General features: G+C 40.7%; 1 protein-coding gene across 1 annotated transcript in view; it reads right to left on the bottom strand.

Moving 5' to 3' along the window:
- The window catches only part of tbc1d5 (TBC1 domain family, member 5), a 204127-nt gene that overhangs the window by 80950 nt on the left and 110070 nt on the right, over positions 1-13107 (bottom strand). The window contains exons 11-14 of the mRNA XM_034000144.3: positions 8562-8650; positions 8109-8159; positions 7195-7264; positions 1995-2167 (exon numbers count right to left, since the gene is read on the bottom strand). Coding sequence (XP_033856035.2) covers positions 1995-2167; positions 7195-7264; positions 8109-8159; positions 8562-8650 — 383 coding nt within the window. The remainder of the gene's footprint in view (positions 1-1994; positions 2168-7194; positions 7265-8108; positions 8160-8561; positions 8651-13107) is intronic.

The following is a 13107-nucleotide window of genomic DNA, read 5'->3' as shown; positions in this document are numbered from 1 at the left end:
TCAAGACCAACCTACCGCTGTGCCCAGCAATATATCAAACTGTCTGTTGTCAAACATGCTAAACAAACCTAAACACACACATTTAACTAGAAACAAGTGAAAAACTGCTTGCTCAGTAAAAAAAAAAAAAAAATTCAAATTACATTCAAAGTAATCTTTTCTTTAGCTGTATTTAAATTTCTGGTACTCAATCATCATCCGGCAGACAGGTCTGTGGTTTGATACCAGTTTCAGAATGACTGCACAGTGTTTGTGTAACACTAAATGCAAATCTGTGTAAAGTACGACCTCTTTCCAGTAAAGGGCTGGTGGACCTATTTCATGGTACTGTAGATTCTGCAATGGAACACAAATTAATTTTCTTCAAAATATAGCTTCATTTTGGTGGTTTGTTTCTGTATAATTTCATAGTTCACCGTTTATACTACAGACATTTTTAAACAAAGTGCAATGTTTGTTCCTGCATTGGAAAGTCCATAATTTGGGTCAGACATTTTGTATTTCAATCATTGATCTGTTTGTAGTACATTTCAAGGGGTAGTTGCCCGTTATATTTTGTTATGATGTCCGTACAGTCTGTATCTGTCTGGATTCGGTTTCCACTGTTTTCTCATGTCTAGATTGACACCCCTTCTTTTATTTATGAAAGCATCCATCTATTACTTAATCAATTCATATCTATCAATCTTTATATCTTCACACACTTGCATAAACACATTTTTATGGTATGAAGTGGCAAAAAAATTGCAAGAAAAAAAACGTGTCAGTAATGTGGTATATATGTTGCGTCTCCAACATCTGCTGTTAAATACCAGCTGGTCGAGCTGATTAAAATTACCTCCAAGTTGTTATTATAAAGACGCCTGGGCAGCTCTGCTTTATTAATGGGCTATTGAATGAAAACCTTGGCCAGCTGATGCATTTTTATTACAGATAAACCTTACGATGGGCAATCACTATAATTTTAACAAATGGAGCAAGCACAAGGAGAAGCAAAAAACAAATGCATAACGAAGCCTGTTAACTAGGATAACTGTCAGTGAACTGCTGAGCAGGCTTTAGTTAGAAAACACACACTGCATTTACTATTTACTGGTGGTTTTGTACACCTCTCCCTTCCTTTCCTCTGCGTTCTCCTCCCATCCAACTTGTTACATATTTGTCTGAGCTTTCACTTGAGAAATGCAGGTGTCATGGACTGCTGTGTATCATTTAACTTTGTATCCTTCTGGGTGGCACACGTTGATGATCTACAGCCATGTTTATTCTTGATTTATTCAGGTTTCTTACAATACTCCTTGGTATTCCACATGACTGTAAACCACAACACATTATAATGTGCTAAACCGCTGCTGTATTTAAAACAAATCACTTCTAGCAATACTGCAGAGTAGGACTGTCAAAAAAGAAAGGCCTGTCTGGAAGTGAATACTAAATACACTCCATACTACAGCACTACAATATGAAGATAGCTAGTGAAACAAACTCATTTAACAATTAACGATTAGTCCACAAAAGGTTAAAAGGTTTCCAAAATAAAATTTAAAAATAATTTTAATTTAGATAATGAAATATGATCTACCCCACTACACATACCATGACTGTCATGGATGGTGACAATTCTTGTCATTCTCAATTTAAACAAACCATACTGCAGTGTGTGTGACAATAATGCATCGTTCAATGTTCTCATTTATCATGAACATATATTTTTATAATGTCAGCATTCTCAGCAGTATTATTATATTAGTCAAAAATATAGATGCATTACCCTGCCAAGTACAGCAATGTTTGCAATATACTGCATATTAATGTAAAGCACATCATCAATTAAATATGTTTTACTAAATATTTTTTTTATTAATTTGTTTAACATGGAACCTTCATTGACTTCTTTCGGGACACTAATGTTAAATTAGGGTTCTGACAAATACCTGGAATTAGGGTTCTGACAAATACCTGATGATGTTATGAACATAAAAACAATGACTCACATTCCGTAAATCTGTGGAGCTATTTCTAGCCTGTTTAGGTGCATGTAGAGTTCAATGTCATGTTTCTTCAGCAGCTGGTCCTGAATCCGATTAATTTTTGTTACAATTGCAACAGAGGGCCCTGTGTCTTGTGGCCTGGCAAAGGGTATGCTTGTTATCATCTCGTCCCTTCCCTGAGGAAAAACATGCTCATTTAGGCACTCTGTACTTGTCTGCACACTACACAAAGCACATAAACTGAAAGATGTACAGGGAAAATGTTTATATAAAATTTTGAAATGCATTTCCTTTTACCCCAGGCATCAATTTTCTACAAATCAGTATTGATAGGTGTTACAAAACTTCAACCTCAAACAGCGGTGAAAGAAGGTGGCTTCATTTTTATTCTTAAAAATAGGACTGTGTGGACGTCCTTTGGGTGCTTTGGGGCGTGGAAAAACTTAATCTTGATCATGAACCTTGACTTATAGTATAAGAGTGGAATTGCAGATGATCAAACACATGGTAGTACACTGGGAACCCATTCAGGACAATGGATTGTTTGAAAACATATTTAGGATGAATTCATGGAAAGATGTTAATTGGGTGAAATTAGTCCTTATAAAGTCCATTTAGCAACCTATCATCACTGCTACAGCTTCACATTTGAGATCAAAGTCTGGTCTTTGACAGTCCTTCAATTGGTAATTTACCAAGGTATGAACTAAAGACTGTATGTAATTGTTGCAAGTGAACCTCTCCTTGGGAATGATCACTTCCTCTCTAATTGTACATTTGTGGCCAACAGTTTAGCATCACCTAGAAGTTTAGGATTGAGACATTATTTAAAAAAAAAAAAAAAAAAACACTATATGAACATAATTTAGATATTTTATTTATCATGTAATCAAAGATATTGCAAAATGATATTGCAAAAGTCTACCAGAAGCCATAACAGTAGTACAGTATTTCATGCTAGACTTCGAAATGTTGCATGTTTCAATTTTTGTCAGTTTTTGTCAGTATATGGAAAACTACAAAGCGGTATGTAATTCAGTATGCTAATGTAACATTATTCAGCAAGTTTCATTCGATTTTATGAAGCAAAATTTGTTAATTCTATAGGGTGATGCAAAACTTTTGGCCCTAGCTGTATGTTATACCTGCATTGTTTAAAGTTGATGAAACAAATACTGTTAAAGCCGTAAATATTTGCAAGCCTTTTATTATGCGTTTTTCGAGTATGGAAAAAAATGCAAACATTTTTGGCATGAATATCAAATTCCACTAACAATACATACTTCATATATTGCAACGGATCGGCAACATTTCTGGAGCAAAATAGGTTTTATCGGTGTGATTCGGCAAATATTTTGGTCGCAAATATTTATGGCTTTACAGTAGTGCCAGAGATGTAAGCAATCAATACTGCATGAAATCTTCAGCTTGATAACTATGAAGTGTCCTTTGAAGAGTCAAAGATAACGTTAGGTTATTATCATAACCCTGGTTCTCTGAAATAGAAATATTAACCATCACTAATGGGTTATTCCCCTTTAAGAACCCAAGAACTGAAAAGCATTATGCCAACAAACTCTCGCGAGAGTGCATGACGCAATGTGAGTTGTCCCGACAAAAGCACATTGCAGCCATCTGCAAATTCTCTTTTTACTTTTGAGTCTCGCGGCTCCGCAGCGACCGCGAAGACTGATGGTTAATATTTCCATTTCAGAGAACCAGGGTTATGATAATAACCTAACGTTCTCTTTCAAGTACGAGATATTAACCATCACTAATGGGTAAGTAAACCCAATCTGTCGTGAGGACAGGCGCAAGACTCTATGAGCTAGTGACAAGTTACTCACCGATCAATCTGTAGTTGAGGGGACGACCACCGAGGCAGCCCTCAACACTCTTGATCCAAAACCAGGACACAGCGGATCCACGATGTTCATCCTGTAGAACCTCGTGAACGTGTGGGGGGTCGCCCACACCGCTGCATTGCATGTGTCCATGACAGATGCACCCTGGAACATTGCCCAAGAAGTGGCCTGCCCTCTAGTGGAATGGCCAGTGATCTTCTCAGGCGGGGGCAACTTTGCAAGTTGATACGCAATCTTCACGGTCTCCGTTAGCCACCTAGACAGGCGCTGTTTAGACAGAGCCTGACCTTGGGACTGAGAACCGTAGCAAACAAAGAGTTGCTCCGACTGGCGCCAACTTCTTGTCCTCTCCACATAATATGCCAGCGCTCTGACAGGGCATAGCGTGTGGAGCATTCTGTTTCTGTCGGACTGAAAAGGAGGAGGGTGAAAAGCCTCCAACTCCACCGACTGATTGACATGGAAAGCCGAAATAGTCTTTGGCAAAAACGCAGGGTTGGTCCGGAGTGTCACCCGTGACCGGCCTTTCGCAAAATATAAACAGGCTTTTGCGACGGAAAGTGCCTGTAGCTCACTTACTCGCTTAGCAGAAGTGACTCCAACCAAAAAAGCAGTCTTAAAAGACAAAAGCTTTAGCTCTGCGGAATGCATGGGCTCAAAATGAGGTTTCGTTAGTGCATTCAGCACGACATTCAACCGCCAGTGAGGAACAACGTCCTTCCTTGGAGGACGGAGTCTCCTAGCCCCCTTCAAAAACTGTCCCGCCAGGAAATGTTCTCCTGGGGAGACTGAGTCTATCTTCACATGGCAAGCTGAAATAGCTGCCAGGTAGACCTTTAGGGTAGAAGGGCTCTTCCCATCGTCCAGCAGGTCTTGCAAAAACTGCAAGATCACTACCATTGGACACATTGTGGGATCCTCTCCCTTCGACAGACACCATGTCTGAAAAACGCCCCACTTCTAGCCATACTGGGAACGAGTGGAGGCAGCCCTAGCGTTCTGTAGGGTGTCAATCACCCTATTAGACAAACCCAGACGGCTCAAATGGAGCCGCTCAGGGGCCAAACCCAGAGCTGTAGGCTCCATGGGTCGGGATGCCACAGAGCACCCTGTGCCTGGCTGAGCAGGTCGCTGCGACTGGGCAACTGCCAAGGCTGTCTGCACAGGAGCTGTATCAGTGAGGCAAACCAGGCTCTCTTGGGCCAGTGAGGTGCTACTAGTAGGACCGTGGCCCTGTCCTGTCTGATCTTCTCCAGACACAGAGGTAGCAAAGGTATCGGCGGAAACGCATACAGTGAGCGCGCTGGCCATTGGTGAGCCAATGCGTCGACCCCTAGACACCCTTCGTCTCTCATTATGGAGAACCACAGGGTGCAATGCGTCGACTCCTGGGAGGCAAAAAGGTCGATCTCCGCTCTCCCAAACCGTTTCCATATGAGGCTGACAACCTCAGGATGGAGTCTCCAATCTGCGCCGCCCGGAACCTGCCTCGAGAGGAGGTCTGCGGCAATGTTCACCACTCCAGGTAGGTGTACCGCTCGGAGTGAGAGGAGATGGGTGTGTGCCCAGACCAGAAGCCTGTTGACCACCTTGTTGAGACTGGGTGATCTTGTACCACCCTGGTGGTTGATGTAAGCCACCACTGTCGTGTTGTCCATCCGGACAAGCACGTGTCTCCCCCTGATTTCCTCTAGAAATAACTGAAGAGTGAGAAACACTGCTTGCAGTTCTAGAAGATTTATGTGTCGGCCCAGCCACGGAGGCCGCCAAACCCCTTGTGCACCCCGACCGTTCCACACCCCACCCCAACCATGGTTGGAGGCGTCGGTGGTAACGACTTCTCTTCTTGTGACCGCTCCCAGCCTGACGCCTAGGCGTAGGTGGGCCAGTTGTTTCCACCAAGAGAGAGTTCGGAGACAGTATCTGGACACTGTCACCAAACGGCTGCGGTTCAGCATTGGGTGAGGGACCATCCTGTTGAACCAGGCCTGAAGGGGCCGCATATGCAGGAGGCCCAGGGGAAGGGATTGAGAAGCTGCTGCCATCAGGTCCAGAAGTTTCTGGTATGTCACCACTGGTAAAGCTCTGCCTAACTGGAATAGGTCTAGGCAGGCTGATATGCTTGACACCCTGTCGTCCAACAGCACTGCTGTCATGGATCGGGCGTCCAGACTCAAACCCAAGTAGCACGCTACTTGAGCTGGCGTCATTTGACTTTTCGCATGATTCACCTTCAGACCTAGTCTGGATAGGTGATCGGTGACAAGTTCCGTGTGTTGCAGCGCCTGACCTGGCGACTCCGCACAAATGAGCCAGTCGTCCAGGTAGTTTAGAACTCTGATACCGTTGAGTCTCAGAGTGGCCAGGATAGCGTCCATGCATTTCGTGAAAACGCGTGGCGCTAGGGATAGGCCGAACGGCAGTACACGGAACTCGTAGCTTTTCCCTTGAAAGGCGAACCAAAGATACTTCTGGTGCCCTGGTTTTATGGGAATGTGGAAGTAGGCGTCCTGCAAGTCCACTGTCGTGAACCAGTCGCCCGGCCTGATGGACTGCGACAGCTGTCGCAAGGTCAACATCTTGAACCGCCTGCGGCTCAGATACAGGTTGACCTGTCTGAGATCGAGGATCGGTCTGAGGCCGCCGTCCCGTTTGGGCACCAGAAAGTATTTGGAGTAGAACCCCCCGACCATGTCGGAGGGTGGTAAGATGCGAATAGGTCTTTAGCTCCTGAGCCAGTGAGTCGTTGGCACAGGGGTCCCTGACCAGCGTATGGACGCAAGTAGCAGGCTCCCGCTATATTATAATATAATATTTTAAATATAATATTTTAAACAACGGTAGCTACTGTGAGTAAAAACATTGTTAGAGACAGAATACTGCAAAAACAGGTTAAACAAGGCAATACTACTAAGAAATACTTAGCTCAGATGCTTTCACTCTTAGTGAAAAAAGAAAAAGAGAATTTGCAAATGGCTGCAATGTGCTTTTGTCGGGGCAACTCACATTGCGTCATGCACTCTCGCGAGAGTTTGTTGGCATAATGCTTTTCAGTTCTTGGGTTCTTAAAAGGGGATAACCCATAAGTGATGGTTAATATTTCGTACCTGAAAGAGAACAACAGGAATGCTACTCACAACCAGTTACCTGCAACCTAACATAATTTATTTCAAATGAAGTAATGGCTAAATACATGTAAAGACATTGCCATGCCCCAAGAAAGAGTTCACCAACTTTGTTTCAGTTGTCAGTGTCAAAACAATTTTCCCTTTCACAAGGTTTAAGTAAACGTTATCTAAAGGGATGAAAATATACCATTAATGTATGTCATTACTTACCCTTCGAACTTCACGCTCAAAATTTGAAAACCATGGTTCAGCAGTTTCCATAATCTGTGAGAACATTGCACTACAGAGAGAAAATAAGAAAGGGCTGTTTATCATGTATCATCTTACAGTTCGAGAAGTTTGAGTGACATTCATGCATTTGTTTAAATATGCTTTTATACAAAACCTACACTTTCCCAGAAGAATACACAAAACGTAAAATGTCAATGACCTTTGTTGGCAATAAACTTTTATTAAATATATTGCAAAACTCTAACAGGATATAATCTGAATCACAAATTTCAAAAGATATGTTTCCCATGTTAAGAAGTCATATTAAAGCGATAATGCAATTAAGTGGACAGAAACTTAAAAAGGCAAGTACAAAATAAATAAAATGTCTTGTCATCCACAAAAATACACTTTTCTATCATTTAGTTTGAGCGCATATATTTATGTGATCCATACAAGAATGCAACATTTATGTTAAAATAAAATAATGGTGTAAATTGTAGATCTATACAGTACATTCACTTTAATTGATCACATTCCATCTATCAGTACAAGCACACATATTGTATATTACAGGACATTTTGCCCTTGTATAATTTGAGATGAGACTTTATTTACACTGTACTGAAAGCACTTTGTGGACATTCGTACCCAATGATACTTACAGTAAAGTCATTGTTGGCTCTGAAGTAGTCAAGCCTATACTGCTATGTTATTACTACTTGTATACTACTATCCACATTTTAGAACCCAGTTTAATATGTTAAGACTAACAAAATAAACACATTTTGTATTTAACATATTTTAAACACAATTAAAATTAGAAAAAATAAAATTAGGTAATTGTGTTTTCAAGGATTTGCTAGTGGCCCACGTATAACATAAACAGTGTCCTAGATTTTTATTAAACTTACTAGGCATCATGTTCGTGAAAGTCAGGGTTTAAAAGGGCTTTCATTTCCTCACTGAAACACAAAAAACACTTTTCAGATATGTGTTCTGAACAGTCACATGCTTTATTTACTATATAGAAATTTTTAAAAAATAATTTAAATATGTATTATTTAATATACAACAATAATACACTTTTTCAAAAGGAAACTGCATAAGCAACACAATTATATTCACATAATTAACATACACATCTGTTTAAATTCTCTCTGCTTTATTTGAAATATGATATAAATACACAGTGAGTGTCCAGTGTTATAGTAGAACAAAAAGTAAACTGTCATAATTGTAAAATATCATAATTGCATTGCATATATTTGGTTCAGCATTTGCAGTCACAGCCTTCCTAGCATCTATAACATAACAATGTCATAATTCAACAATAGAAAATGAAAACATAGTCAACAAGAACTTGCCTTGGGTTTCCAGTTTCACTGGCATGTTTAAAGGCTTGGTGGTCACAATGTAGGATGAAGACAATGGGAGCTAGCAGTTCATGCATGCCCTAACAAGGATTTAGATAAGACTAATTAAATACTACAATAAATGCTTGTGTCGGTTACACTGTGAAATACACTGCCCTTTTTAAAAGAAAAAAAATTACACTGCATTAATGCTAAGCCACCCCTTTTTAAAAGGAAAGGAAAAGATAACTACTACAAGATGATTTGTGTAACGGTCCCAGAGGATGCACGGTAGCTGTAATTGTGCCAGGGGCAATTTTAAACAGCTTAAAATAGAACAAGCATGGTTTTACGAGTGGAAAATTTCAGTTGTCAGTTATTTAAAAGAAATGGGTCAAAAACAATGTCACACTTAAAGGGGAAATAAACATTCTGGCTCCCTTAAAATGGACAATAAACAATGCTTTTAAAAACGTGCCTATTTCACAGGTCCGTCCCCCCAAGTAGAAGGCTTTACAGAAAGATAACACTGGTATTACATAGTTTCATAGTGGAATTTTCTTTCCTAGACCAGCGTTGAAAGGGTTAAACATATAATTTTGCTTTCTTATTGTATTGTAAGTTAGGCCCACAGAAAATATGACAGTTAACCACTGCAAGTAACCCTGCAAACGCATTGTTCTTGTACTTATTCAACTGGAAAGATAAAAGTAATAGTAATGAAATAACTAATGCAAAATGACAGAACTTGTCTTTGAAAAATACATTTAAATTGGGTTCCAATAAGTAACCTTTGTAAGGATACACATATTCAGATGTTCATTTTAAAATGTTATAAACATTGTAAATATATGTCAATCATACAACAGTTATTTTTCTGCTAACTTCACAAAACTACAGACATAGAAAAGGACAATGGCAAGCAACTTGGTATAAATATATATGTTCCATGAATCAAAAATAAACACAATTATTTTTACATATACAAATATTTTATTGTTTGAGCTACTTTTTGTATAATCTAGAGTACACACATGCAACATGTAGCAAGTAATTTTGCCGGTAAATTAAATTTGACTATATTGGGAAAAAATATGTCACATTAAAATCAATTAAACTTATGAAAAACCTATGAAAAGTGTGTTTCTCTGTGCATAAATACATTAGTTTGTTGCTATTTATGCTTAGGTAGTTAACAATGATACCTAAGAAGCATTATTAAAAAAAGACCTAACAACTTTTTAATAATTTCCTTAAGAACAAGGATAGGCCAGAACAGAAGACGAAGACTACCTGTAATATGCTCTCTCTGTAGGCACTATGCAAATAATAACAAGTGAGGCAGAACAAAACATGGAGATCAAGTGTTTCTAGCTAAAGGAAAAACAAGAAAGGCCTAGCAAAAGCATTCGTGGAGAAACATTTTTTGGATACGTTTTGTCTTTTCCACCAAATTTAAACAAGTGAACAGAGATGCTTAGAACACCCTGAACCCTTAATAATTTCAGCTTCTTACCTTGTCTGATGAACTCCACACAGAGTGAACTCCTGCTCTCCATGGTGCTTGGTCAGGAGGAACAAACTGATCTCTTACCCATAGATCACTGATGTAATCCTTTTCGGCGCCAAAGCCCATGTCACTTCCTCCATAAAAGCCACATTACAGGTAATCTTTGTCTTCTTAACTCGTCTAATGAACCTCATACAGAGTGAACCATACCAAAGCATTTAAGACAAGAGGGTGGTTGGTAGAAGTTAGTAGAGGAATATACAAAATACATAGAGTAAAAGTAGGCTGAAAACAAGACACATTCAAGTTGTAACGCTAATAAAGGTCTCAGAAGAGGCCCAGGTAGCAGCGTAGCAGATGTCCTGTGTTGGGCACATTTTAGTTTTGCCCCTAGATTAACCCTACTTTACCCTACGGGCTTTGATGGATCCTGAAGATCTGTATAAACCTGAAACCTGAAGGTGCCCCCCCCCCACTTTTTTTTGACCAAGTAAGATTTGTACTTGTTCAGATAGCCCTAGCTCTTCAGTAGTTGCCCTTCAGTCTTCAGGCAGCTATCCTCAACTACAAAGTACTGGGGAAACATCATCCTGTTGTTCTGGACAGCAGATCGCTGCTCCACTGTAGGTGCAGAGCACCGCTTCTGCTATTTCCAGGATCTCAGAAATCCAAAACCTTTAGGCCCAGTGAGGAGCTAAAACAAGACTGTCTCCCTCTCAATTTTACTATCCAAATATAGTTGGCCTATTGTCAGGGATGAGTATGGTTACATATGCCAGTCGACAAAGAAATTGATTGGATTGTGTGCCATGGCTACTGCCCGCTGAAAACTGGAGCAATTAAAGTGGTAGCTGGTGTTCTTCTGTTGTGCGGCTCCTCTTGTAAACTAGTAGTTGAATACGTCCTGTAGCACCTCTGGCAGGTCTGTTACTTGTGGGGTATCCTCTGAGCCGAGTATATCCGGGACGCTATTGGTAAGTCCAGCAAGAAGGTTGTCTGGATTGTGATGTCCTTTGTCTTATCGATTGAAGTATGCCCTTGTTTTAAATGGGCAAACGGTTTTCAGCACGCGGCAGATTACCCATTCCACTCCATGCTCCTAGCAAAATGGTCCCGCTCAACTCCTCGCTCCGCTCACATGCTCTGGATGGAAGTGGCTCTCCTACAGATCTATTGGAAACTGTCAGTCTCCTAGGAGGACTGCCTTGATGATGGTGATGGTGGAGGTGCCATCCTTTATTTTCCCCAAACAAATGTAGCGTTCAGACCCGACCTCTCTGGAATTGTTTTTTACAACTCTTTTTTTTTTTTTTTTTTTACTACAAGAGATACCTGGAATGGCCCCCTTCTGAATGAACGAGAGCATGGATTGAATCTTTTGTAAAACTCTCTAGCGTAACTAGTTCTCAGTGTGCGGATATGTCTGTCGCTGGGGTTAAACGGTTCTCACTGTTACTGGCTATTTATCCTGTGGGGTAGCCGGATCAATTTAAGTTCCAGGACCATAGGGTGTGGATGTATTTTTTGCCTGCTTGCCAGAAAGTGTGGTAGAGGTAGGAATATCAGGAAGTAAAACCCGCCTATTTCCTTATTATGGCCAAAGATTAGCATCCCTAGCCCTGCTGGAAGTGGGCTTACCTTTCCAAAGGGTACTAGAATCACTGATGCCTGAAAGGCAACTGCTTGTTAAGAATCTCCCACTGGGGAATGAGCCTCTCACAGCTGCTGAGCTGGATAAATCGTCTTGCCTCCTTCATATGGAAAGGGGATCCTTCAGACCAGTGCGAAGAGGGAATCCCTTTGAGAGGGGTAAATTACAGTAATTTGATTTGTGCGTCTGCTGTAAATGTGGATGTCCTCATCTGATAACACCTCCTACTGTGATGACATTCGTCAAAGCCGTGACATTAGTGTCAAATGTATTAGATGTAGCCTCTAGGTAAAATACTCACACTCCGGTGTATGGCTAGTATATACTAGTTGGTGTAGATGTCTGCCTGACTGCAGACAGCCTCCCCCCCAGCTTGTGTTGATATTAGGTGAACTACCTTATTAACATACCTGCTGCATGTAGAGATGGTGCAATCCTTCTCCAGGTAGGTGTCAATCCACCCAGGTGGTGTAACCGGTAGAACTTAGCCCTTAAGATGTTAAGGAAAACGTCCTCATATATTTAGATCTGGTTGTTGAAGTTAAGAGAGGATGAAACCCCTCTTAAAACAGCATCAGCATATTTGTATGCAATGATTCACCAATATTTTATTATTATTATTATTTCATGTGGCAGATGCCTTATACAAGGCGACTACAGGAGTTACAGGGTAGGTTTGACTATTGAAGTTAAGAGAGGATGCAATCCCATTTAACACAGCATCAGCATATCTGCATGTAATGATTTACCAATATTTTATATTATTAGTTTATTTGGCAGACACCTTTTACAAGGTGACTTACAGGAGTACAGGGCAAATATATAGCCCATTAGGTCTCCAGACTGCCTTCTATAATTTGTATTTATTTACTTGTACTGGAACCATACCTGCTTGGGTCTGGTACCTGTTTAAGTCTGGGTCCTTGCGTTGCGAGAGGTTAAACCTTCTCATCCCAGCATCAACGTACATGTATTCAGGTGATTACTCCATATAGCCTGTTGCGTCTCCAGAACACCTCGTAGAAGGGGAACCCTTTAAAGGTTTTCATATCCTCTGCATCAGTGGATGCTCCAGGAATCGTCCACTCAGGACTCTGTATTTGACAATCGGGAGAGGGTGAAACCCTCTTACAGCTTCAGCATCGGTACATACACAACTGTGTATTCCAGCATGGCCTTGTCAGGGCAGGGAGTCAGTGACGTCATCGAAAATCAATTGTTTCTCTTTTCTTTCTTTTTCTTCTCCCGCTGTGAAGGGAAACACACTAAACCACTCCCACAGGGAAAGATGGCGGCACCCTTGTCAGAGCACTGGAATAGCCTGTATAAAAACTATTTAGTCTTCTCGTCTTGTGCAGTTCTGATCCCAGCATCTTGTGTTTAAGGAGGATGACCGG

This window comes from Acipenser ruthenus, chromosome 4 (assembly GCF_902713425.1).
Source record: "Acipenser ruthenus chromosome 4, fAciRut3.2 maternal haplotype, whole genome shotgun sequence".
In the NCBI taxonomy this organism is placed as follows: domain Eukaryota; kingdom Metazoa; phylum Chordata; class Actinopteri; order Acipenseriformes; family Acipenseridae; genus Acipenser; species Acipenser ruthenus.
Note: the sequence above shows the minus strand (reverse complement) of the source record. Positions and strands in the feature narration are given on the sequence as shown.